General features: G+C 48.4%; 1 protein-coding gene across 2 annotated transcripts in view; it reads right to left on the bottom strand.

Moving 5' to 3' along the window:
• The window catches only part of adamts12 (ADAM metallopeptidase with thrombospondin type 1 motif 12), a 340,375-nt gene that overhangs the window by 71,983 nt on the left and 241,231 nt on the right, over positions 1-27,161 (bottom strand). For both annotated transcript variants that reach the window (XM_031894766.1, XM_018090830.2), the window contains exons 17-18: positions 24,718-24,844; positions 716-926 (exon numbers count right to left, since the gene is read on the bottom strand). In XM_031894766.1, the coding sequence (XP_031750626.1) occupies positions 716-926; positions 24,718-24,844 (338 nt within the window). The remainder of the gene's footprint in view (positions 1-715; positions 927-24,717; positions 24,845-27,161) is intronic.

The following is a 27,161-nucleotide window of genomic DNA, read 5'->3' as shown; positions in this document are numbered from 1 at the left end:
CACACTTTGGGGTAATTTGCAAATTTTTGCAATCTTATATCCAGGAGAACTGTTTTCATAGCATTATTAGAACTGATTATAAGGTGCATCCAATAATTGTTAGTCCTATCATTTATACCAAACCCATATTCACTTTTGACTAGTGATGAACAAATTTTTTCTCTGCAAAATTCGGTGAATTGGTGAATTATTTCATGAAACTGCTACAAAAATTCGCTGTGTGAGAAAAAAGTTGCAATCGTGTCAAAAAGTCATGATCACATTAAAAAAAAGTTGAGGTTGTGTAAAAAATCATGATTGCATCAAAAAAGTTGTGTCGTAACCATGTTTTGCAAATCTTTTGCCATTTTGGGAATTTTTCAGCAGTTTCAAAAGTCTTTTGGCGAAGCAAAAACGGGACAGATCCACTTATCACTACTTTCAACATTTCAGACCAATGAAACGCCAACTTAGCCTGAAAGCCAAGTATGCTGAGATTTGGTTGGTTTAAGTTTTTGTCCCAGATATTTTTTAACAACAACAGAATGAGACATAAAAATGTTCTCATGTATTTGTATTCTTCTTATGAGATAAGGGGTTCAAACAAAAAGTAATACGATAAAGAGACTGATTATCTAGATTTGTACATTTTCAAGAATTACAGAAAAGCCCTTAACTATAAAATGAGGTTACATGTAAGTTCCATAACAAGAATGTATGATAAGAATCCCTTCACCTCACTCCAGTTGCTCACAGTCCAGTCGGAGGGGCATAGGATGTCTCTGTTGCAGGACAGATATACTTTGGGTTTGGTTAGATGATGACAGTCCTCAGACCGAAGGGCTTCTTCATCAGATCCTGATGTTTTAAGGCAAAGAACTGTCCTTTTTTTCTCACCTGTTGGCCCACAGGTAGTGGAACATTGCTGCCACTGTCCAACCCACCACCTGTAAAATTACATTTAAAATGGTCAAAATCACAATTACCAAAATATCCATGATTTAGTCCAATGCGTACTGCAAAACAATGGTGCTAAATAGACTGTAATGACTCATTATTCATGGCTTATGTATTTTGTTATTAAAGTTCAAGAGCAACATTAGTGCATTTACCAAAAGCAAAAATGGAGGAGTTACGTCCAATAAAGTACCATAAATACAATTCATAATTCAATCTATTGTAGTGCCACTTTACCCACTGAGCTGACTTAAGGTCATAAGAAGCATTAAGTGCACTCATGTAAATAAGTCTGGTACAGGTATGGGATCCCTTATCCGGAAAATCGTTATCTAGAAAGTTCTGAATTACGGAAAGGCCATCTCCCATAGATTCCATTATAAGCAAATAATTCTAATTTTTTTTCTCTGTAATAATAAAACAATACCTGTACTTGATCCCAACTAAGATATAATTACCCCTTATTGGGGGCAGAACAGCCCTATTGGGTTTATTTCATGGTTAAATGATTCCCTTTTCTCTGTAATAATAAAACAGTACCTGTACTTGATCCCAACTAAGATATAATTACCCCTTATTGGGGGCAGAACAGCCCTATTGGGTTTATTTAATGGTTAAATGATTCCCTTTTCTCTGTAATAATAAAACAGTACCTGTACTTGATCCCAACTAAGATATAATTACCCCTTATTGGGGGCAGAACAGCCCTATTGGGTTTATTTCATGGTTAAATGATTCCCTTTTCTCTGTAATAATAAAACAGTACCTGTACTTGATCCCAACTAAGATATAATTACCCCTTATTGGGGGCAGAACAGCCCTATTGGGTTTATTTAATGGTTAAATGATTCCCTTTTCTCTGTAATAATAAAACAGTACCTGTACTTGATCCCAACTAAGATATAATTACCCCTTATTGGGGGCAGAACAGCCCTATTGGGTTTATTTAATGGTTAAATGATTCCCATTTCTCTGTAATAATAAAACAGTACCTGTACTTGATCCCAACTAAGATATAATTACCCCTTATTGGGGGCAGAACAGCCCTATTGGGTTTATTTAATGGTTAAATGATTCCCTTTTCTCTGTAATAATAAAACAGTACCTGTACTTGATCCCAACTAAGATATAATTACCCCTTATTGGGGCAGAACAGTCCTATTGGGTTTATTTAATGGTTAAATGATTCCCTTTTCTCTGTAATAATAAAACAGTACCTGTACTTGATCCCAACTAAGATATAATTACCCCTTATTGGGGGCAGAACAGCCCTATTGGGTTTATTTAATGGTTAAATGATTCCCTTTTCTCTGTAATAATAAAACAGTACCTGTACTTGATCCCAACTAAGATATAATTACCCCTTATTGGGGCAGAACAATCCTATTGGGTTTATTTAATGGTTAAATGATTCCCTTTTCTCTGTAATAATAAAACAGTACCTGTACTTGATATATAATTACCCCTTATTGGAGTCAAAACAATCCTATTGAGTTTATTCAATATTTAAATGATTTTTTAGTAGACTTAGGTTATAGAGATCCAAATTACAGAAAGATCCCTTATCCGGAAAACCCCAGGTCCCGAGCATTCTGGATAACAGGTCCCATACAGGGATTCAAAAAAGTAAACTAACTCAGAGTGGTCCTCATTGGACTTTGGAATGTTCTTTATTGTCTAGCTTCCCAATCCCAATTTCCACTGAAGAAGCCATTTGGCCCGGACAGGTTCTTCTCAGGAAATGGAGAAGCAGATGCCTTCCATTGTAATTTAGGACATGATGGGGACAGATACCACCTCTACCAGCAGTTTGAAACAAGATAACTTGCTGCTATCAATTAAATCATGTTTTTAATATCAGTTACTGTCTACCCGAGGGGCTTTACAAGAATTGGATACCCAGTTAGTTGAAGATGCGTCTGATTGTTTACATATTCTGCCCTCCCTAGTAGAGGCCAGGCTGAGTATCCATATCCCTTCTCACAAAGGCTCTGCCAGTCTGGGTTATGGTGCGACCAATAAGCGGAGATTCTAGGGTGCAATTCAGTTCTTGTTGCAGCTTGGGGAATCCTTTATATCTCCTGTCAGCTACTGCTCTATGTGGGAGGTTAAACAAGCTTCTGTTACATGGGTGTTGGGTGAGGCTTTCATCAAATCCAACTCCCCCCTTGTGTCTGCTCTCTATTGGTGATAATGTAAAAAGAGGCAGTGGAACATTATTAAAAGATGTCCCTTAATGCCCTTCTGTCTTAGATGTGTAAAAGCCCTAAAAAGTTTAATTATGGCCAGTTTGGCACTGTTACTTTAAAGACAACTGACCCGGACACCTAGCATTGTGCTGATTCTGATATATAAAAGTTATATAAAGTTTATAAAGTATCGATTCTAAAGTTACTTTTGAAAATCCATTAAGTACTTCCAACTCTGGTTGGCCATGAATCTTTTATTCTTGCTCAAATCTGCCAAAATTATATTTGCTGCTAAGAAAAACTTTATCACGCGACTTGGAAATGTACCGCAGAACTTTTTGTTCAGGGAACTTTTACATTTAAAAGGACTGCAACTATAAAGTATATTTATTACACTCATTACACTCATATTTATTAAACACTCATTGAAGCAGTCTACTTATATACATTCACCAAAAGACACAATTATCTAAGTTCCAGAGCCTTTCAGTTTAATGTAGAGAATGTATTTCCATATTGGAACGATGGGGTGATGCTTTGGAAGGCTGCAGTTATGTAAAGCTAAAATCCAGCCATTGCATTCTGCAAATAATTAGGAAAAGACATGTTGCTGCTCCATAGCATAGTGAGCTGTGTGTAAGGGATGGGAGAGTACTTTGCAAGGTTTAGTCTGAGATGTATTGTAAACCTGATATTTCCCAGCTGTCTTCACCTAAGGGGGTTATGCAATTAAAGGTACCACCCCCGGTCTGGCCTGTCCTACACTCACTCACCCCCGGTCTGGCCTGTCCTACACTCACTCACCCCCAGTCTGGCCAGACCGGGGGTGAGTGAGTGTAGTACAGGCCAGACCGGGGGTGAGTGAGTGTAGGACTGGCCAGACCGGGGGTGAGTGAGTGTAGTACAGGCCAGACCGGGGGTGAGTGAGTGTAGGACAGGCCAGACCGGGGGTGAGTGAGTGTAGGACAGGCCAGACCGGGGGTAAGTGAGTGTAGGACAGGCCAGACCGGGGGTGGGTGAGTGTAGGACAGGCCAGACCGGGGGTGAGTGAGTGTAGGACAGGCCAGACCGGGGGTAAGTGAGTGTAGGACAGGCCAGACCGGGGGTGGGTGAGTGTAGGACAGGCCAGACCGGGGGTGAGTGAGTGTAGTACAGGCCAGACCGGGGGTGAGTGAGTGTAGGACAGGCCAGACCGGGGGTGAGTGAGTGTAGGACAGGCCAGACCGGGGGTGAGTGAGTGTAGGACAGGCCAGACTGGGGGTGAGTGAGTGTAGTACAGGCCAGACCGGGGGTGAGTGAGTGTAGGACAGGCCAGACCGGGGGTGAGTGAGTGTAGGACAGGCCAGACCGGGGGTGAGTGAGTGTAGGACAGGCCAGACCGGGGGTGAGTGAGTGTAGGACAGGCCAGACCGGGGGTGAGTGAGTGTAGTACAGGCCAGACCGGGGGTGAGTGAGTGTAGGACAGGCCAGACCGGGGGTGAGTGAGTGTAGGAGTGGCCAGACCGGGGGTGAGTGAGTGTAGGACTGGCCAGACCGGGGGTGAGTGAGTGTAGGACAGGCCAGACCGGGGGTGGGTGAGTGTAGGACAGGCCAGACCGGGGGTGAGTGAGTGTAGGACAGGCCAGACCGGGGGTAAGTGAGTGTAGGACAGGCCAGACCGGGGGTGGGTGAGTGTAGGACAGGCCAGACCGGGGGTGAGTGAGTGTAGTACAGGCCAGACCGGGGGTGAGTGAGTGTAGGACAGGCCAGACCGGGGGTGAGTGAGTGTAGGACAGGCCAGACCGGGGGTGAGTGAGTGTAGGACAGGCCAGACTGGGGGTGAGTGAGTGTAGTACAGGCCAGACCGGGGGTGAGTGAGTGTAGGACAGGCCAGACCGGGGGTGAGTGAGTGTAGGACAGGCCAGACCGGGGGTGAGTGAGTGTAGGACAGGCCAGACCGGGGGTGAGTGAGTGTAGGACAGGCCAGACCGGGGGTGAGTGAGTGTAGTACAGGCCAGACCGGGGGTGAGTGAGTGTAGGACAGGCCAGACCGGGGGTGAGTGAGTGTAGGAGTGGCCAGACCGGGGGTGAGTGAGTGTAGGACTGGCCAGACCGGGGGTGAGTGAGTGTAGGACAGGCCAGACCGGGGGTGAGTGAGTGTAGGACAGGCCAGACCGGGGGTGAGTGAGTGTAGGACAGGCCAGACCGGGGGTGAGTGAGTGTAGGACTGGCCAGACCGGGGGTGAGTGAGTGTAGGACAGGCCAGACCGGGGGTGAGTGAGTGTAGGACTGGCCAGACCGGGGGTGAGTGAGTGTAGGACAGGCCAGACCGGGGGTGAGTGAGTGTAGGACTGGCCAGACCGGGGGTGAGTGAGTGTAGGACAGGCCAGACCGGGGGTGAGTGAGTGTAGGACTGGCCAGACCGGGGGTGAGGGAGGGTAGGACTGGCCAGACCGGGGGTGAGTGAGGGTAGGACTGGCCAGACCGGGGGTTAGTGAGTGTAGGACTGGCCAGACCGGGGGTGAGTGAGTGTAGTACAGGCCAGACCGGGGGTGAGTGAGTGTAGGACTGGCCAGACCGGGGGTGAGTGAGTGTAGTACAGGCCAGACCGGGGGTGAGTGAGTGTAGGACAGGCCAGACCGGGGGTGAGTGAGTGTAGTACAGGCCAGACCGGGGGTGAGTGAGTGTAGGACAGGCCAGACCGGGGGTGAGTGAGTGTAGGACTGGCCAGACCGGGGGTGAGTGAGTGTAGGACAGGCCAGACCGGGGGTGAGTGAGTGTAGTACAGGCCAGACCGGGGGTGAGTGAGTGTAGGACAGGCCAGACCGGGGGTGAGTGAGTGTAGGACAGGCCAGACCGGGGGTGAGTGAGTGTAGGACAGGCCAGACCGGGGGTGAGTGAGTGTGGGACAGGCCAGACCGGGGGTGAGTGAGTGTAGGACAGGCCAGACCGGGGTGAGTGAGTGTAGGACAGGCCAGACCGGGGGTGAGTGAGTGTAGGACTGGCCAGACCGGGGTGAGTGAGTGTAGGACAGGCCAGACCGGGGGTGAGTGAGTGTAGGACAGGCCAGACCGGGGGTGAGTGAGTGTAGTACAGGCCAGACCGGGGGTGAGTGAGTGTAGGACAGGCCAGACCGGGGGTGAGTGAGTGTAGGACAGGCCAGACCGGGGGTGAGTGAGTGTAGGACAGGCCAGACCGGGGGTGAGTGAGTGTAGGACAGGCCAGACCGGGGTGAGTGAGTGTAGTACAGGCCAGACCGGGGGTGAGTGAGTGTAGGACAGGCCAGACCGGGGGTGAGTGAGTGTAGGACAGGCCAGACCGGGGGTGAGTGAGTGTAGTACTGGCCAGACCGGGGGTGAGTGAGTGTAGGACTGGCCAGACCGGGGGTGAGTGAGTGTAGGACTGGCCAGACCGGGGGTGAGTGAGTGTAGGACAGGCCAGACCGGGGGTGAGTGAGTGTAGGACAGGCCAGACCGGGGGTGAGTGAGTGTAGGACTGGCCAGACCGGGGGTGAGTGAGTGTAGGACAGGCCAGACCGGGGGTGAGTGAGTGTAGGACTGGCCAGACCGGGGGTGAGTGAGTGTAGGACAGGCCAGACCGGGGGTGAGTGAGTGTAGGACTGGCCAGACCGGGGGTGAGTGAGTGTAGGACAGGCCAGACCGGGGGTGAGTGAGTGTAGGACTGGCCAGACCGGGGGTGAGTGAGGGTAGGACTGGCCAGACCGGGGGTGAGTGAGGGTAGGACTGGCCAGACCGGGGGTGAGTGAGTGTAGGACTGGCCAGACCGGGGGTGAGTGAGTGTAGTACAGGCCAGACCGGGGGTGAGTGAGTGTAGGACAGGCCAGACCGGGGGTGAGTGAGTGTAGTACAGGCCAGACCGGGGGTGAGTGAGTGTAGGACAGGCCAGACCGGGGGTGAGTGAGTGTAGTACAGGCCAGACCGGGGGTGAGTGAGTGTAGGACAGGCCAGACCGGGGGTGAGTGAGTGTAGGACTGGCCAGACCGGGGGTGAGTGAGTGTAGGACAGGCCAGACCGGGGTGAGTGAGTGTAGTACAGGCCAGACCGGGGGTGAGTGAGTGTAGGACAGGCCAGACCGGGGGTGAGTGAGTGTAGGACAGGCCAGACCGGGGGTGAGTGAGTGTAGGACAGGCCAGACCGGGGGTGAGTGAGTGTAGTACAGGTCAGACCGGGGGTGAGTGAGTGTAGGACAGGCCAGACCGGGGGTGAGTGAGTGTAGGAGTGGCCAGACGGGGGTGAGTGAGTGTAGGACTGGCCAGACCGGGGGTGAGTGAGTGTAGGACAGGCCAGACCGGGGGTGAGTGAGTGTAGGACAGGCCAGACCGGGGTGAGTGAGTGTAGGACAGGCCAGACCGGGGGTGAGTGAGTGTAGGACAGGCCAGACCGGGGGTGAGTGAGTGTAGGACAGGCCAGACCGGGGGTGAGTGAGTGTAGGACAGGCCAGACCGGGGGTGAGTGAGTGTAGGACTGGCCAGACCGGGGGTGAGTGAGTGTAGGACAGGCCAGACCGGGGGTGAGTGAGTGTAGGACAGGCCAGACCGGGGGTGAGTGAGTGTAGGACTGGCCAGACCGGGGGTGAGTGAGTGTAGGACAGGCCAGACCGGGGGTGAGTGAGTGTAGGACTGGCCAGACCGGGGGTGAGTGAGTGTAGGACAGGCCAGACCGGGGGTGAGTGAGTGTAGGACTGGCCAGACCGGGGGTGAGTGAGTGTAGGACAGGCCAGACCGGGGGTGAGTGAGTGTAGGACTGGCCAGACCGGGGGTGAGTGAGGGTAGGACTGGCCAGACCGGGGGTGAGTGAGGGTAGGACTGGCCAGACCGGGGGTGAGTGAGTGTAGGACTGGCCAGACCGGGGGTGAGTGAGTGTAGGACAGGCCAGACCGGGGGTGAGTGAGTGTAGGACAGGCCAGACCGGGGGTGAGTGAGTGTAGTACAGGCCAGACCGGGGGTGAGTGAGTGTAGGACAGGCCAGACCGGGGGTGAGTGAGTGTAGTACAGGCCAGACCGGGGGTGAGTGAGTGTAGGACAGGCCAGACCGGGGGTGAGTGAGTGTAGGACTGGCCAGACCGGGGGTGAGTGAGTGTAGGACAGGCCAGACCGGGGGTGAGTGAGTGTAGTACAGGCCAGACCGGGGGTGAGTGAGTGTAGGACAGGCCAGACCGGGGGTGAGTGAGTATAGGACAGGCCAGACCGGGGGTGAGTGAGTGTAGGACAGGCCAGACCGGGGGTGAGTGAGTGTAGGACTGGCCAGACCGGGGGTGAGTGAGTGTAGTACAGGTCAGACCGGGGGTGAGTGAGTGTAGGACAGGCCAGACCGGGGGTGAGTGAGTGTAGGAGTGGCCAGACCGGGGGTGAGTGAGTGTAGGACTGGCCAGACCGGGGGTGAGTGAGTGTAGGACAGGCCAGACCGGGGGTGAGTGAGTGTAGGACAGGCAAGACCGGGGGTGAGTGAGTGTAGGACAGGCCAGACCGGGGGTGAGTGAGTGTAGGACAGGCCAGACCGGGGGTGAGTGAGTGTAGGACAGGCCAGACTGGGGGTGAGTGAGGGTAGGACTGGCCAGACCGGGGGTGAGTGAGGGTAGGACTGGCCAGACCGGGGGTGAGTGAGTGTAGGACTGGCCAGACCGGGGGTGAGTGAGTGTAGGACTGGCCAGACCGGGGGTGAGTGAGTGTAGGACAGGCCAGACCGGGGGTGAGTGAGTGTAGGACAGGCCAGACCGGGGGTGAGTGAGTGTAGGACAGGCCAGACCGGGGGTGAGTGAGTGTAGGACTGGCCAGACCGGGGGTGAGTGAGTGTAGGACTGGCCAGACTGGGGGTGAGTGATTGTAGGACTGGCCAGACCGGGGGTGAAGTGAGTGTAGGACAGGCCAGACCGGGGGTGAGTGAGTGTAGGACAGGCCAGACCGGGGGTGAGTGAGTGTAGGACAGGCCAGACCGGGGGTGAGTGAGTGTAGGACTGGCCAGACCGGGGGTGAGTGAGTGTAGGACTGGCCAGACCGGGGGTGAGTGATTGTAGGACTGGCCAGACCGGGGGTGAGTGAGTGTAGGACAGGCCAGACCGGGGTGAGTGAGTGTAGGACAGGCCAGACCGGGGGTGAGTGAGTGTAGGACAGGCCAGACCGGGGGTGAGTGAGTGTAGGACAGGCCAGACCGGGGGTGAGTGAGTGTAGGACAGGCCAGACCGGGGGTGAGTGAGTGTAGGACTGGCCAGACCGGGGGTGAGTGAGGGTAGGACTGGCCAGACCGGGGGTGAGTGAGGGTAGGACTGGCCAGACCGGGGGTGAGTGAGTGTAGGACTGGCCAGACCGGGGGTGAGTGAGTGTAGTACAGGCCAGACCGGGGGTGAGTGAGTGTAGGACAGGCCAGACCGGGGGTGAGTGAGTGTAGTACAGGCCAGACCGGGGGTGAGTGAGTGTAGGACAGGCCAGACCGGGGGTGAGTGAGTGTAGTACAGGCCAGACCGGGGGTGAGTGAGTGTAGGACAGGCCAGACCGGGGGTGAGTGAGTGTAGGACTGGCCAGACCGGGGGTGAGTGAGTGTAGGACAGGCCAGACCGGGGGTGAGTGAGTGTAGTACAGGCCAGACCGGGGGTGAGTGAGTGTAGGACAGGCCAGACCGGGGGTGAGTGAGTGTAGGACAGGCCAGACCGGGGGTGAGTGAGTGTAGGACAGGCCAGACCGGGGGTGAGTGAGTGTAGGACAGGCCAGACCGGGGGTGAGTGAGTGTAGTACAGGTCAGACCGGGGGTGAGTGAGTGTAGGACAGGCCAGACCGGGGGTGAGTGAGTGTAGGAGTGGCCAGACCGGGGGTGAGTGAGTGTAGGACTGGCCAGACCGGGGGTGAGTGAGTGTAGGACAGGCCAGACCGGGGGTGAGTGAGTGTAGGACAGGCCAGACCGGGGGTGAGTGAGTGTAGGGACAGGCCAGACCGGGGGTGAGTGAGTGTAGGACAGGCCAGACCGGGGGTGAGTGAGTGTAGGACAGGCCAGACCGGGGGTGAGTGAGTGTAGGACAGGCCAGACCGGGGGTGAGTGAGTGTAGGACTGGCCAGACCGGGGTGAGTGAGTGTAGGACAGGCCAGACCGGGGGAGAGTGAGTGTAGGACAGGCCAGACCGGGGGTGAGTGAGTGTAGGACTGGCCAGACCGGGGGTGAGTGAGTGTAGGACAGGCCAGACCGGGGGGTGAGTGAGTGTAGGACTGGCCAGACCGGGGGTGAGTGAGTGTAGGACAGGCCAGACCGGGGGTGAGTGAGTGTAGGACTGGCCAGACCGGGGGTGAGTGAGTGTAGGACAGGCCAGACCGGGGGTGAGTGAGTGTAGGACTGGCCAGACCGGGGGGTGAGTGAGGGTAGGACTGGCCAGACCGGGGGTGAGTGAGGGAGGACTGGCCAGACCGGGGGTGAGTGAGTGTAGGACTGGCCAGACCGGGGGTGAGTGAGTGTAGGACAGGCCAGACCGGGGGTGAGTGAGTGTAGGACAGGCCAGACCGGGGGTGAGTGAGTGTAGTACAGGCCAGACCGGGGGTGAGTGAGTGTAGGACAGGCCAGACCGGGGGTGAGTGAGTGTAGTACAGGCCAGACCGGGGGTGAGTGAGTGTAGGACAGGCCAGACCGGGGGTGAGTGAGTGTAGGACTGGCCAGACCGGGGGTGAGTGAGTGTAGGACAGGCCAGACCGGGGGTGAGTGAGTGTAGTACAGGCCAGACCGGGGGTGAGTGAGTGTAGGACAGGCCAGACCGGGGGTGAGTGAGTGTAGGACAGGCCAGACCGGGGGTGAGTGAGTGTAGGACAGGCCAGACCGGGGGTGAGTGAGTGTAGGACTGGCCAGACCGGGGGTGAGTGAGTGTAGTACAGGTCAGACCGGGGGTGAGTGAGTGTAGGACAGGCCAGACCGGGGGTGAGTGAGTGTAGGAGTGGCCAGACCGGGGGTGAGTGAGTGTAGGACTGGCCAGACCGGGGGTGAGTGAGTGTAGGACAGGCCAGACCGGGGGTGAGTGAGTGTAGGACAGGCAAGACCGGGGTGAGTGAGTGTAGGACAGGCCAGACCGGGGGTGAGTGAGTGTAGGACAGGCCAGACCGGGGGTGAGTGGAGTGTAGGACAGGCCAGACTGGGGGTGAGTGAGGGTAGGACTGGCCAGACCGGGGGTGAGTGAGGGTAGGGACTGGCCAGACCGGGGGTGAGTGAGTGTAGGACTGGCCAGACCGGGGGTGAGTGAGTGTAGGACTGGCCAGACCGGGGTGAGTGAGTGTAGGACAGGCCAGACCGGGGTGAGTGAGTGTAGGACAGGCCAGACCGGGGGTGAGTGAGTGTAGGACAGGCCAGACCGGGGGTGAGTGAGTGTAGGACTGGCCAGACCGGGGGTGAGTGAGTGTAGGACTGGCCAGACCGGGGGTGAGTGATTGTAGGACTGGCCAGACCGGGGGTGAGTGAGTGTAGGACTGGCCAGACCGGGGGTGAGTGAGTGTAGGACAGGCCAGACCGGGGGTGAGTGAGTGTAGGACAGGCCAGACCGGGGGTGAGTGAGTGTAGGACAGGCCAGACCGGGGGTGAGTGAGTGTAGGACTGGCCAGACCGGGGGTGAGTGAGTGTAGGACTGGCCAGACCGGGGGTGAGTGATTGTAGGACTGGCCAGACCGGGGGTGAGTGAGTGTAGGACAGGCCAGACCGGGGGTGAGTGAGTGTAGGACAGGCCAGACCGGGGGTGAGTGAGTGTAGGACTGGCCAGACCGGGGGTGAGTGAGTGTAGGACAGGCCAGACCGGGGGTGAGTGAGTGTAGGACAGGCCAGACCGGGGGTGAGTGAGTGTAGGACAGGCCAGACCGGGGGTGAGTGAGTGTAGGACAGGCCAGACCGGGGGTGAGTGAGTGTAGGACAGGCCAGACCGGGGGTGAGTGAGTGTAGGACAGGCCAGACCGGGGGTGAGTGAGTGTAGGACAGGCCAGACCGGGGGTGAGTGAGTGTAGGACAGGCCAGACCGGGGGTGAGTGAGTGTAGGACAGGCCAGACCGGGGGTGAGTGAGTGTAGGACAGGCCAGACCGGGGGTGAGTGAGTGTAGGACAGGCCAGACCGGGGGTGAGTGAGTGTAGGACAGGCCAGACCGGGGGTGAGTGAGTGTAGGACAGGCCCAGACCGGGGGTGAGTGAGTGTAGGACTGGCCAGACCGGGGTGAGTGAGTGTAGGACAGGCCAGACCGGGGGTGAGTGAGTGTAGGACAGGCCAGACCGGGGGTGAGTGAGTGTAGGACTGGCCAGACCGGGGTGAGTGAGTGTAGGACAGGCCCAGACCGGGGGTGAGTGAGTGTAGGACTGGCCAGACCGGGGGTGAGTGAGTGTAGGACAGGCCAGACCGGGGGTGAGTGAGTGTAGGACTGGCCAGACCGGGGGTGAGTGAGTGTAGGACAGGCCAGACCGGGGGTGAGTGAGTGTAGGACAGGCCAGACCGGGGGTGAGTGAGTGTAGGACAGGCCAGACCGGGGGTGAGTGAGTGTAGGACTGGCCAGACCGGGGGTGAGTGAGTGTAGGACTGGCCAGACTGGGGGTGAGTGATTGTAGGACTGGCCAGACCGGGGGTGAGTGAGTGTAGGACAGGCCAGACCGGGGGTGAGTGAGTGTAGGACAGGCCAGACCGGGGGTGAGTGAGTGTAGGACAGGCCAGACCGGGGGTGAGTGAGTGTAGGACAGGCCAGACCGGGGGTGAGTGAGTGTAGGACAGGCCAGACCGGGGTGAGTGAGTGTAGGACAGGCCAGACCGGGGGTGAGTGAGTGTAGGACAGGCCAGACCGGGGGTGAGTGAGTGTAGGGACTGGCCAGACCGGGGGTGAGTGAGTGTAGGACAGGCCAGACCGGGGGTGAGTGAGTGTAGGACAGGCCAGACGGGGGTGAGTGAGTGTAGGACTGGCCAGACCGGGGGTGAGTGAGTGTAGGACAGGCCAGACCGGGGGTGAGTGAGTGTAGGACTGGCCAGACCGGGGGTGAGTGAGTGTAGGACTGGCCAGACCGGGGGTGAGTGAGTGTAGGACTGGCCAGACCGGGGGTGAGTGAGTGTAGGACTGGCCAGACCGGGGGTGAGTGAGTGTAGGACTGGCCAGACCGGGGCTGAGTGAGTGTAGGACTGGCCAGACCGGGGGTGAGTGAGTGTAGGACTGGCCAGACCGGGGGTGAGTGAGTGTAGGACTGGCCAGACCGGGGCTGAGTGAGTGTAGGACTGGCCAGACCGGGGGCCAGCTTGAATATATTGCAATATAGGGACGAACAATACTTGTTTTGCTAAAAGGGGAGGGGATTGCTTGGTAGTGTAATGTACAGAATGGCCCTGTATATATTGATAACGAGTAGGCGCAGAGCTCTTGTTGCTATCTGTATATGAATGTTGTGGTCCCAGCCTCGTTGCAGCCCTGCCTAATGGTTTAAATGTAGTGATGAGCTCAACTTGCCCTTTTTGCTATTGCTATGAGACCCAGAATGCAACATAATTATTGCACATTTTTGTGCATCCATTAAGCCTCTACAGTAAACCCCAAGGGTAATATAAAAAGTCTAAACGAAGCCTTGCTGGAATCAGAATGAGACTGATTTGTACAGACACACAGGCAGAGTAACATACAAACAAACCCTACAATCATGCAAAAAGCTACTGACATTATATATCATTAAAAGATAAACCTATACACGGCGGAGAGGAATAACGGTATAGAGTATATTATAGAATTACAGATCCCTATTGCACAATAATTACTATGTTCCTATTTTGCTTTATTCGTATAATTCTTTTGGCACAGAGGTACCTGCAGGTTAAACAGAGCAGTTACACTTTAGCGGATAAGACCTTTTTATTCCATAAAGTGGTTGAGATTTCCTCTATAATTCTGTTAAAAAGCACTGACTAAGCGTTCGGGCAATCTTTTATTGCAAACGCTCAGTAATGGCCGCCCACTGTCTGTGTGATACAAATATATATCTGACAGTTTCACCCTTCTGTTGGCTTTGCATTTAGGTACTGGAATAAGAAGGTATGGTTTTATAATAATGGTAATATTGGTACAATTTGTATCATTATAGCAAAAAAGATTGTGGATTGTGTGGTATTTTTTTTTTCCCCCAATAGTTGCTGTATTATTGTTTAAAAAAATAACGTCTGCCCCAAAATGTGGGGAATATCTTTGTTGAAAGTCACCGCTGCTACAACCAATGAAATCAGAGCAAAATAAAGCAATTTGCTTGCTGTGACTGGATATGAATGAAAGGGGGTTGTTCACCTTTGAGTTAACGTTTAGTAAAATGTAGAAAGTAATATTCTGAGATAATTTGCAATTGGTCTTCATTATTTTTAGTTTTTTAATTATTTCATTTTTTGTTCAGCAGCTTTCCCGTTTGGAGTTTCGGCAGCTATCTGGTTGCTAGGGTCCAATGTACCTTAGTAACCAGGATATGGTTTGAATGAGAGACTGGTTTCTCAATAGGAGAGGACCTGAATAGAAAAATAAGCTATACAAAGTAACAATAACGATAAAATAGTAGCCTCAAAGAGCATTAGGTCTTTGGTTGCCGGGGTCAGTGACCCCCATTTGAAAGCTAGGAAGAGTCAGAAGAATAGGTCGAATAAATTTAAAAACTATAAGAAATAAATACTGAAGACCAATTGAAAAGTTGCTTAGAATTGGTCATTGTATAACATACTAAAATCTGCATTCTGCCACCCTCTTTGAAGAATTTCCTAGGGTTTCCTTGCAAAGGTCCAAGACTGGCCATGCACAGCAGGGTGGAGTTGGGCACCTGTACTGGTCTTGGACACTGAAATGGAGGGAAGAGATGTATTGTGGGAAATGGTGGCACCGGAGCTCCCATAGAAGCTGGTGGATTTTCCAACAAAGAGGAGCATTGGCCCGGGGCCTAAAGTAAGTCATTATATTCACTGGCGGTGCCTAACACATTGTCTCCCCCCAGTTCCAATTTCCCAGAAAGCTTCACTTGTGCACAACAGCGTTTCTCTTCCTTCCATTTTAATCGCAGGACACTTCTTAATGACATTGCATATGAACCGGCATGATGTATGGATTAGAAAATGGGAGACAGGTACAGATCCAGGTCTAGTAACCCATGGCAACCATTAGTAGGTGGCATTTCCTTACATAGTTGCATAGTAGATGAAGCTGAAAAAAAGGCACACACTCAGGGTTTGACTGGGTCGGAGGGACACCAGGAAAAAAAACCCAGTGGGCCCCACCTCCCCAGGTCCCACTGCCCCAGTCTCACTCACCTAGGATGCTGTAGATGCCCACTCAAAGATCGCAGCCATAAAGGAGGAGGAAGGTGGGAAGCAGTGCACTACTATATATATATATACACATACACATAGTTATCATATCCCTTTATAAGTGTCTTGTCTCCAGTGTGGCCAATCCCAACTAGCACGTAATGGAACCAAATTGCTCTTATGTTACTGCCTCAGCCAAGGTTAACAGTATGGACATATTCCCTATATTCCCTATTATATAATAATATAAAAAGAAATGATTTTTGCAGAGGAAAAGTAATAATGTCCTTGTACTTTACTATCTGAGTAACCCCATGCTATTTATAGGGCTATATTCCTATTTACAAATGCAGTGTACATATACTGTATATGTGGGTTAATAAGTGTTGTTTTCTATATTCACATTTCCAATAAAAACAGAACAGCACGAACTCAGTATATACAGAATATTAAATGGCGAGAGTATCTGACTGTATAAATCATTTTCCCTTCTAACCCGTCAAACAATTCTTTAAAAATGTATCAAGGGCTATTCAGAGCCATCTCTCTGTTATATATTGTATGGAAATCATAACTGCATTATTTTCTTACTGTGAGATGCACACAGTTTATAAAAGAAAAGAAAAATAGAGAATATTGATGAGGGATATTCATAGCAGACCATGAGGTGCCACCGTCAAACGTTCATAGTAAAATTCAACTTTTTGAAAATAAAACTGTGCCGGTAACAGGAATATTTGCAGCCAACATGGTCTTTTGAAACAACAACACAAATATAAAGTACACTCACACTGCACACAGCACCACAAAGCAGATGTATCTGCTCCCCCCTTTAATGCGCTACAATAAAAGACAACTTTTTAAACATTCGGGTATGGGATCTGTTATCCGGAAACCAGTTATCCAGAGAGCTCCGAATTACCGAAAGCCTGTCTCCCATAGACTCTATTTTAATCAAATAATTAAGAATTTTAAAATTGATTCCCTTTTCGCTGTAATAATAAAACAGTACCTGTACTTGATCCCAACTAAGATATAATTAACCCTTATTGGGGGCAGAACAGCCTATTGGGTTTATTTAATGGTTAAATGATTCCCTTTTCTCTGTAATAATAAAACAGTACCTGTACTTGATCCCAACTAAGATATAATTACCCCTTATTGGGGGCAGAACAGTCCTATTGGGTTTATGTCATGGTTAAATGATTCCCTTTTCTCTGTAATAATAAAACAGTACCTGTACTTGATCCCAACTAAGATATAATTACCCCTTATTGGGGGCAGAACAGCCCTATTGGGTTTATTTAATGGTTAAATGATTTCCTTTTCTCTGTAATAATAAAACAGTACCTGTACTTGATCCCAACTAAGATATAATTACCCCTTATTGGGGGCAGAACAGCCCTATTGGGTTTATTTAATGGTTAAATGATTCCCTTTTCTCTGTAATAATAAAACAGTACCTGTACTTGATCCCAACTAAGATATAATTACCCCTTATTGGGGGCAGAACAGTCCTATTGGGTTTATTTCATGGTTAAATGATTCCCTTTTCTCTGTAATAATAAAACAGTATCTGTACTTGATCCCAACTAAGATATAATTACCCCTTATTGGGGCAGAACAGCCCTATTGGGTTTATTTCATGTTTAAATGATTCCCTTTTCTCTGTAATAATAAAACAGTACCTGTACTTGATCCCAACTAAGATCTAATTAATCCTTATTGGATGCAAAACAATCCAATTGGGTTTAATTAATTTTTTATTGAATTTTTGGTAGACTTAAGGTATGAGGATCCAAATTACGGAAAAACCCCTTATCCGGAGGTTGGTAACTTAAGGGCTAGCTAGACGTTAGCACTGGAACGTGAGTTTACTCTAGTGGGTTCAATTTTTGAGTCTGCTTCTTCCGTTCAACTGACTGGTATGGGAAGTCCTCAGCATATATACTCTTCCACTAATCCAATCACAATGGCACTTTGTAACTCTTCAGAGAGGTGACATCTGAAACTCACAGTGGTGTGAATGCTGTGGAGTTACTTTGAAAGAATTACCAAAGTATCATGCAACTCTCCTAAACAGGTGTTACTTGTTAGAGTTGCATGAATGGATGTGTGAAGGGTTCTGAAACTGCCGGGGTACAGATGTTAGAACAGCATTATATGTAGCAGACAGATGGTGTTGAAGGCCCCCGCCTCTGTTTAGAGATGGTTTCTCCACTATAACATGAATAGCCTCATTTGGTGGCTGAGGACTTCCCATACCAGTCAGTTGAACTGAAGAAGCTGCTCGGATGAGTAGTGAAACGTCTTCAATGATTACTTAACAAGTCCAGTTGCTTTAGATTTATTTATACTAGATATACCATGACCTGGATGAATGAAAATCTTCATAGTCATATGAATTCAAGTTTGTTTTTCTAAATGCTCGCTTATTGATTAATAAGTAAAACTTGTTTGAATAAAAAACTTCAATACCTTGAATTTTTTGAGTTTACAAACTTGAAAAACTCTTATTTTTACATTCAAGTTTTTGGGGTTTTCACAGTTAATAAATAATCAGACATTTGAGTTTTAGAACTACGATTCAAATTTGAGGGTTTTTTTAAGTGCAAAATCGAATCGTCATAAATCTCCCTCTAGGAGTAAAAGGTAGTGAGGCTAGCAAGAATAGACAGCCTGTTGTCGTGATGAGGAGTAAGCATTTAGGGGTAGATCCCCAGAGGTGTCTATACTCTAGGTAGGGAGTTGAGCATTTAGGGGTAGAGCCCCAGAGGCGACTGTACTCCAGGTAGAGAGTTGAGCATTTAGGGGTAGATCCCCAGAGGCGACTGTACTCCAGGTAGGGAGTTGAGCATTTAGGGGTAGAGCCCCAGAGGCGACTGTACTCCAGGTAGGGAGTTGAGCATTTAGGGGTAGAGCCCCAGAGGCGACTGTACTCCAGGTAGGGAGTTGAGCATTTAGGGGTAGAGCCCCAGAGGCGACTGTACTCCAGGTAGGGAGTTGAGCATTTAGGGGTAGAGCCCCAGAGGCGACTGTACTCCAGGTAGGGAGTTGAGCATTTAGGGGTAAAGCCCCAGAGGCGACTGTACTCCAGGTAGAGAGTTGAGCATTTAGGGGTAGAGCCCCAGAGGCGACTGTACTCCAGGTAGAGAGTTGAGCATTTAGGGGTAGAGCCCCAGAGGCGACTGTACTCCAGGTAGAGAGTTGAGCATTTAGGGGTAGAGCCCCAGAGGCGACTGTACTCCAGGTAGAGTTTTGAGCATTTAGGGGTAGAGCCCCAGAGGCTACTGTCCTCCAGGTAGGGAGTTGAGCATTTAGGGGTAGAGCCCAGAGGCGACTGTACTCCAGGTAGGGAGTTGAGCATTTAGGGGTAGAGCCCCAGAGGCGACTGTACTCCAGGTAGGGAGTTGAGCATTTAGGGGTAGAGCCCCAGAGGCGACTGTACTCCAGGTAGGGAGTTGAGCATTTAGGGGTAGAGCCCCAGAGGCGACTGTACTCCAGGTAGAGAGTTGAGCATTTAGGGGTAGAGCCCCAGAGGCGACTGTCCTCCAGGTAGGGAGTTGAGCATTTAGGGGTAGAGCCCCAGAGGCGACTGTACTCCAGGTAGGGAGTTGAGCATTTAGGGGTAGAGCCCCAGAGGCGACTGTACTCCAGGTAGGGAGTTGAGCATTTAGGGGTAGAGCCCCAGAGGCGACTGTACTCCAGGTAGGGAGTTGAGCATTTAGGGGTAGAGCCCCAGAGGCGACTGTCCTCCAGGTAGGGAGTTGAGCATTTAGGGGTAGAGCCCCAGAGGCGACTGTACTCCAGGTAGGGAGTTGAGCATTTAGGGGTAGAGCCCCAGAGGTGACTGTACTCCAGGTAGGGAGTTGAGCATTTAGGGGTAGAGCCCCAGAGGCGACTGTACTCCAGGTAGGGAGTTGAGCATTTAGGGGTAGAGCCCCAGAGGTGACTGTACTCCAGGTAGGGAGTTGAGCATTTAGGTGTAGGTTAGAGGGGAGCCTAGAGGTGAATCTTGGAGACTGCAAGGAGACAGGGGTCCTGGAGGCATTGGTAAAAACCGCTGTGAGTGTGAGAAGCAGAGAGAGAGAATCTGCACAATTATGGTGCATTGTATAATTATCATCCTTGAGTCCTGTCTAAATCTAATCTGAATAATCTCTAGTTTAGTCACATTATTTATTCAGTACATAGAGGGCAATGCAGGAATAATTACTGGGCTTCAGACTCACATACATCTCAGGGTGTTGGGAAGGAAACAATGAAATACAGAAATACAAGAAAAAATGGGCAATGATTATCACAGTAATCCTACTGGCTGTGCAAAGTGCAAATGGAAATTACAGACAATTAATAGGAGGTGTTTGATGTGTTTAATGGCTTCACACCAGGGCATTAATCCATTAATAAATGGAAGGTTAAATGGAGGCATAAATGGCTACTAGAACACCTCCAACTGTTTACAAAATATAAAAACTATAAAAATAAAAACTATAAAAACTATAAAATTACAAATAATTGTAAACTAGAATTCTTCCAATTTCTTTACAAATAATTGTCGTCTAGAAAATAAGAAAATGACTTCTGCACTAACAAACAATGTGACACTATGGGAGACTTTCCTTGGGCCAGGTTGGAGCTGCAGAGTGCCATTGAGCCCTATGGGAGACTTTCCTTGGGCCGGGTTGGAGCTGCAGAGTGCCATTGAGCCCTATGGGAGGCTTTCCTTGGGCCGGATTGGAGCTGCAGAGTGCCATTGAGCCCTATGGGAGAATTTCCTTGGGCCGGGTTGGAGCTGCAGAGTGCCATTGAGCCCTATGGGAGGCTTTTCTTGGGCCGGGTCGGAGCTACAGAGTGCCATTGAGCCCTATGGGAGACTTTCCTTGGGCCGGGTTGGAGCTTCAGAGTGCCATTGAGCCCTATGGGAGACTTTCCTTGGGCCGGGTTGGAGCTGCAGAGTGCCATTGAGCCCTATGGGAGACTTTCCTTGGGCCGGGTTGGAGCTGCAGAGTGCCATTGAGCCCTATGGGAGACTTTCCTTGGGCCGGGTTGGAGCTGCAGAGTGCCATTGAGCCCTGTGGGAGACTTTCCTTGGGCCGGGTTGGAGCTGCAGAGTGCCATTGAGCCCTGTGGGAGACTTTCCTTGGGCCGGGTTGGAGCTGCAGAGTGCCATTGAGCCCTGTGGGAGACTTTCCTTGGGCCGGGTTGGAGCTTCAGAGTGCCATTGAGCCCTGTGGGAGGCTTTCCTTGGTCCGGGTTGGAGCTGCAGAGTGCCATTGAGCCCTGTGGGAGGCTTTCCTTGGGCCGGGTTGGAGCTGCAGAGTGTCATTGAGCCCTGTGGGTCTGTGGGAGACTTTCCTTGGGCCGGGTTGGAGCTGCAGAGTGCCATTGAGCCCTATGGGAGACTTTCCTTGGGCCGGGTTGGAGCTGCAGAGTGCCATTGAGCCCTATGGGAGACTTTCCTTGGGCCGGGTTGGAGCTGCAGAGTGCCATTGAGCCCTATGGGAGGCTTCCAAAATCATGCACTGAAGGATCAAATTCGGAAAAGGTTTTCCCGCCGCTTACGATCATTCTAAACGAAAATTTTGTGACTTTCGGATCGCCAATATGATATTATCGTGACAATTCCGGTTTTTTCATAAGCATTTTCGTGATATTTGCGATCATCAGAAATTATTGTATCTAGTCCGAATTTTTCCCATTTCGGCATTCAAACTCGTACTTGTGTTAAATTTTCCACTTCCGTGTTCACGTGACAAAAAGCCACGTGATTTTTAGGATTCAGGTTCGGTTCAGCCAGGACCATGGATTTGCCCAAACCCTGCAGAAAAAGGCAGTATCCTGGATTCGGTGCATCCCAAATTTTGGTACCTCTTCAAGACACTACTTGGATATTGAAACTGCTTGATTCAATAGCTGTGGGTCCAGAGACTTGGCACGGAGCTGCATAAATAAAGCTACTCTTTTCTAGCGATGAGCAAATCTGTCCCGTTTTGTTTCGCAAAAAAATTTGCTAGGAAAATTTGCGAAATGGCGAAAAATCAGTGAAACACGTTTGTTGCGTGAATTTTTTGTCGCGACCATGCCCATTTTTATGGGTACTCGCCTATTTTGACTTGCCCACACCCATTTTGGATGCGGTGGATTTTCGCTGAAGTTTTGCTCAACAATTTGTCAATCGATATTTAGGGCATAAAATAATAAGAGATTATGAGAACTTTTTTGAAACCTGACTTGTAAAATTTTAAAATTATCATAAAAATTGAATTCATATAGTGGGGCATTTACTAATGTTCAATTTTTTTTCACATTTCCTAATTTTTTTGTGCAAAGATACAAAGATACTTGATTTTGTTCACTATTTATTATAAGACAAAACTGTGATAAATCCAAAAGCAAAAATACCCCATCTAAAACCTGTCGGAATCATGTAGAAGCCAATGGCAGGTGTCCTTTTTACAAGTGGAAGATCTTTCTTTGCTTCTTGGTTTTAGAGGTTTTGAAGGTCTTTTGATGCTTTCATTTGTGTGACAAGATGAAAAAGTCACAGTTTTCGTGGTTTTTTGTGTCTTTTTTCATTCATGCTTTTTTAACTCAGACCTTTTAATAAATGATTAGACCTTTGTCGTTTTTGTAGAAATTAGTTTAGTCGTGGTTTCAAAAACCTCTAGAACGCCCACTGAATCTGAGTATTGATACATCATGTCACGTAATAAAATGTTGTATATTGTAATTATTTATAATAATTAAATATTTTATCATTTCTCCCTTCATTCCCATGGTATAGCCATGAAGATATTGCCCACATCTCCAGATATTTTGTATTCAAGGACATTCTGTGTCTCTTTTTTTTTCTTTTCTTATGAATCAAAAGAAGCAGATGCCATTTATCTTGATGGGTACTTCTAATGTTTAACATTAAAGCTCTTACCTTGGGTATAAATCAAGCAAATCCTTGAAGCAAAGCTTGGATATTTCTTTTTTTATGTTTCATCTAGACAGGTGCATTAGTTGATTAAACTACCACCCTCGATAGAATCTTCTGGCAAACTCTTATTGCTGCTGCTCAGTAAACCCGGGAGGCTGATTAGTTTTTGCACATACATACAGAAGATAAACACACTTTCATCAGATGGCATCTAGGGGGCAGATTTAATAAGACACGAACACTTGAATGCTCCAAGTGTATGTTTGCCGAATTTTTCATTGCTTGCGTGACTTTTTTGTACGCTTGTGCGAAAAAATTGGAAAGGTTTTCCTGCTGTTTACAATCGTTCGGTACGAAAATTTTGTGACTTTCGGATCGCCAATACGATATTATCGTGACTAATACGATTTTTTCGTAAGCAGTTTCGTGATATTTGCGATCTTCAGAAATTATCGTATCTAATCCGATTTTATACCATTCGGGATTCAAATTCGTGATTTCATCTATCTGCCCCTGGGAATTCTGAATAACACATAACAAGACAAAAACGCTCACTTTCATCATGTGGCACCTAGGAAATGAGAAAGCCACATCATAGGACAAAAACTAAGGGGTCCATTTACTAATCATTGGATTGTTTTTTTCCTGATTCGGATTTTTTGCGCTAAAAGTCGCCGAAAAAAAAGGTGTGAATCTGACAATTTCCCATCTAAAAGTTGCCAAAATCATGTAGAAGTCATCAAAACTTTAGAGGTTTTGGATTTTCAATCTTGTTTTTTGTGCAACAATTCAAAAAATTGGAGTTTTTGTGGCAACTTTTTCCCACTCAGACTTTTTTCAGTTCAGATTTTTTTGTAATGCGTGGAAGTGACTTTAGTCAAGCTCAGGTTTTACAGTTACTGTACCTTCTTGCCATGTGCTTTTATTTTTTATGTGCGTAAAAGATATTACTGGGTAGCTATAATTCACATATCTTGAAATCTTTGTACATGGTGGGGATGAAATTGTAGAGAATTTTTTGTACTGTGTCTGCAAAGTTATTGCAGAAAGTGTTTAAAAGACAAGAATGGTTACATAACTGGGGGTCAACACTGGGTCCTGTGCTCTTCACAAATTAGGGGTTCAAGTTTGTTGAATGTTAAACTTACTGTGGGTGTTTATAGCCAGAAAGCCTGGTTAGAAAAGCCAGTCTTGGGAAAAGTCAGAAAAGAGTTTCTAAAGGGCCGTGTTGTGCCAAGTTTCCAAGAACAAAGGATTTGTTTGTTCTACAAGTAGAGAGAAGGGCCTCGAGTGGGGCAGCCTAAAAAACAAACTAATGCACATTTAAAAGAAAAAGTAGACAGGCTATAGTTGCAGCGGGGGCTCATCTATAAAGGATGCAAGGGGTGGCTCTAGGGTTGGCACCTTTTGATGGGTGTGTGACGTCAGTGGGCGGGGATATAATGTCACGTGGGCACACTGGTGACATTGAATGCCTCGTCAATTTTGGAGAGTCCTGCCAGGTTTTCCAAATGGAAAGCCAGTTTTGACCCAGACAGCTGGACAGGTGGCAACCCTTAGTGGCTCAACACACAAGGCATGGGATCTGTGAGGGCACTGGCACATAGGGTAACATCCATAAGAAAATAAATGCATAACGGTGCATGCCGGATATACCACATGTACAGTTGAGGGAAATGAGTGAATAGAAAGGATGTGAAGAAAATAATGGTAACTGGAAGCTGGTAATCGGTAAGGTTTGTATGTTATGGAGCCAGAGCCCATAAGAATCTACAGCAGCCATGGCCCTGACTGTAAGTAATGTGCCTAGAAATTGTGTTGCTCCATTGTCTTTCTGCTTTCCACAACAGAACATAATGGAAAGAAACAGAAGAACCTGTGAAGAACTGAACAACGGACAAATACCAGAGTTCAGGCCACAGCCAGTAGAATCAAATAAACAGTGCCTGTAATGTCTGGAACAGTTAATAGGAGACTACTGATTCACAGACCTCCCCTAAACATTTCAGAAAGACAATGGAGGCCCACATTTTAACTGAAAATTTGGAAAAGTCAATTTTTTTTTAAAAAAAGAGAGAGATTGTATTTTTTCCCAGTAATTGTCTCTGACCATAGAAAAAAAACCTGATCTTAAATTTTAAGGGCAAGAATTCTGTAGGACACCAGTTCATTAGTACTCCTATTTCAGAACTACACAGTTCAAGTACAAATATGTTTGATATTAATCGTCGTTCTTAATTAAGATTCAAATTTTCTTTGCTTATTTCACGATAGTTTCCTTTTTGTTCCTAAAATGCAATTCAGTTAATTTGCTCATCAAACAAAATGGAGTCTCTAGAAAGGCTTGAAATATTTCTAGGTGCATTTTACACAGTCAAGCATCCTCCTCAGCCGGTCTCATTTATTCCGATGGCTTACCTGGGCGGGCATTCCTTAGTATTGCATTTCTTCTGGCGTGTGATTGGCTGCATTTCTTGATCACAGAAGGTATTCTTAACGACGCCTCTTTTTTTGTTCACGCATCGAGAAATTTGGTGCTGAACCCCTGTTAAACAATTTCACCAGAGATCGTACATTTAGTTACAGTGTCCATGTCGCTATTTTTCTTTAATGAACTGTCATAAATAGTGATGAGCGAATCTGTCCCGTTTCGCAGAAAAAATTTGCGAATCAATGAAAAGATTCGCAAAACGTCAAAAAATCTGTGAAATGGTGAAAATCTCACGTGTCAAAAAAAGTGTTGTGCGAGTCATTTTTTTGACGTGCCGCGCGTCATTTTTTTGTATGTGAATGACATTTTTTTTCTCGCGCCAATGGTGAAACGCGGAAATATGCCACAAATCCATGCCTGCAAAATGATTTCACCCATCACTAGTCATAGGAAGTAATGCGCAAACTTTCACCAGGCATGGATTTGCAGCGAAATTGCGCATTTCGCAATCGGCTAATTATTTTGCGAAATGGGCAAAAAATTTCACTGCGGAAAATTCACGGTTGGATCATAAAAACTCCCGGTTGAGATGCTGTCACATCAAAAACGTTGCACACATCGAAAATGACATGTTTCGGAAATTTCTCCAAAGTTACGCTAATTTTTCAGTGAAGTGAAATGGGACAGATTCGCTCTTCATAAGTCATAAAAATTTTCCATAAAATGTCACTGTTTTTCTAAACATTTCATAGAAATATCTGTATAATTACAGTATAATAAAGTATTTACTTTATTATATATTTAATAAGTATTTACTTTATTATACTGTAAACCCTCAAAAACCCTCAATTTTAAACAATCCTATTTGTTTTTTTAATGTTATTAGTTTTTACACCGCTAATATAATGATTTCAAAACAACAGCGCCCCCTGTTGGTTGGTTGACTAGACAGGTCACAGATGGCAGAAAAAAAAGTTAGTGTGAAAATGAGAGTCTCCCTTATGATAAAAAATAATTTCAAAGGGACTAAAATATTCTTTATTTTCTCCGTACTTGGATTTACTTTCTCCCCAGATACCATTTGACCTCATGCTTATGAGCCTTTATCGTGTTCATTTTAAGTGTTTACGGGAAGAAAAATAATTTTCTTTGCTTGTTTGGAGTAATAAATGCTGCCCCTAACAACATGAACACAATTTCCAAAAAGCATCTTACTAAGAAACAAATTACTGCGAATGGAATACATGGAAAATGGACTTATTTTACCAGTCAAAACAAACTCACGACTCTGAACCCGACTGCAGGGTTCAGTTATATCAAATGAATGTCTGATTTGCATGAAAAATGGAAGCTTTCAATACTATATTTAAGCCAGACTTTTATGTTGAGTTACTTACTGTCATATTTGAGTTTTAAAAATGGAGCTTTGTAACTAAAGAACACAAAACTATTAGCGGAACGGTAAGGGGGCCATTTACTAACACTCAATTTTTTATAACTGGGGAAAAAATTTGATTTTTTTATTCAATAAAAGCAAAAATACACCATTTATAACCTTTTGAGATCATGTAGAACTGAATCGCAGATGTTCCTTTTTACAACTGGAAGATCTTGCTTTGTGGTTTTAGAGATTTTTGAGCTTTTTGAGCTTTTTTGATGCTGTCATTTGTGTGATAACATGGAAAAGTTGAGATTTTCATATTGCCGCGAATCCAAGAAATTTGCTCAGAACTAATGGCCACTGATTGCCTAACTGGGAGCAGGAATCAATAAGTATTTTGACAGATATTAGGGACTCTGGACAGACCAAGATGCAGGAAGGAGGACAGTGACAGGGCTAGGAAGGGAGCAGGACGTGATGTCAGAGTTGGGGAAGGCGGGGAAAAAGATTCAATTGCAGAGAGAGAGAGAGGAACAGCGCCATTTTGTGTGATCCTGAGCAAAGTCCCAGCCACCCACCCTGTAGGGGAGATTGGGGTAGTTATTTATGGGGCAACTTGGGTGCAGACTCTTTGTCTGTCACAGCAGATGGTGGAATGCTTGCCCTGGGGACCTATGGCCATAGATCAGGGGTTCTCAAACTTTTTAAGCAGGGGGCCAGTTCATGGACCCTCAGACTGTTGGAGGGCCAGACTAAAGACCTCCCCCAGTGTCCTCATACTATGGCCCTCTCCCTACTGCTTCCTGCTCCCCCACTGCTTCCTCCCGCTCCCTGCTTTCTCCAGCTCCTCACTGCGTCCTTGTGTCAGATCATGGTGGGGGCTGGGTAAATTACCTTGGGGGGCCATAGTTTGAGGATGTCTGCCATAGATTGTTACGGCTGAGTAGCCGACAGTTGGTGATGCAGGCTCTTGTCAGTCATGGGTCCCACAAGAGGGGAGACAAGTTGGTTACCTGGTTTTCACTTGCCCATCTACCCCTTAAGGTGTTT

This window comes from Xenopus tropicalis, chromosome 1 (genome assembly GCF_000004195.4).
Source record: "Xenopus tropicalis strain Nigerian chromosome 1, UCB_Xtro_10.0, whole genome shotgun sequence".
In the NCBI taxonomy this organism is placed as follows: Eukaryota; Metazoa; Chordata; class Amphibia; order Anura; family Pipidae; genus Xenopus; species Xenopus tropicalis.
This window is presented reverse-complemented; position numbering and strand designations above follow the sequence as displayed.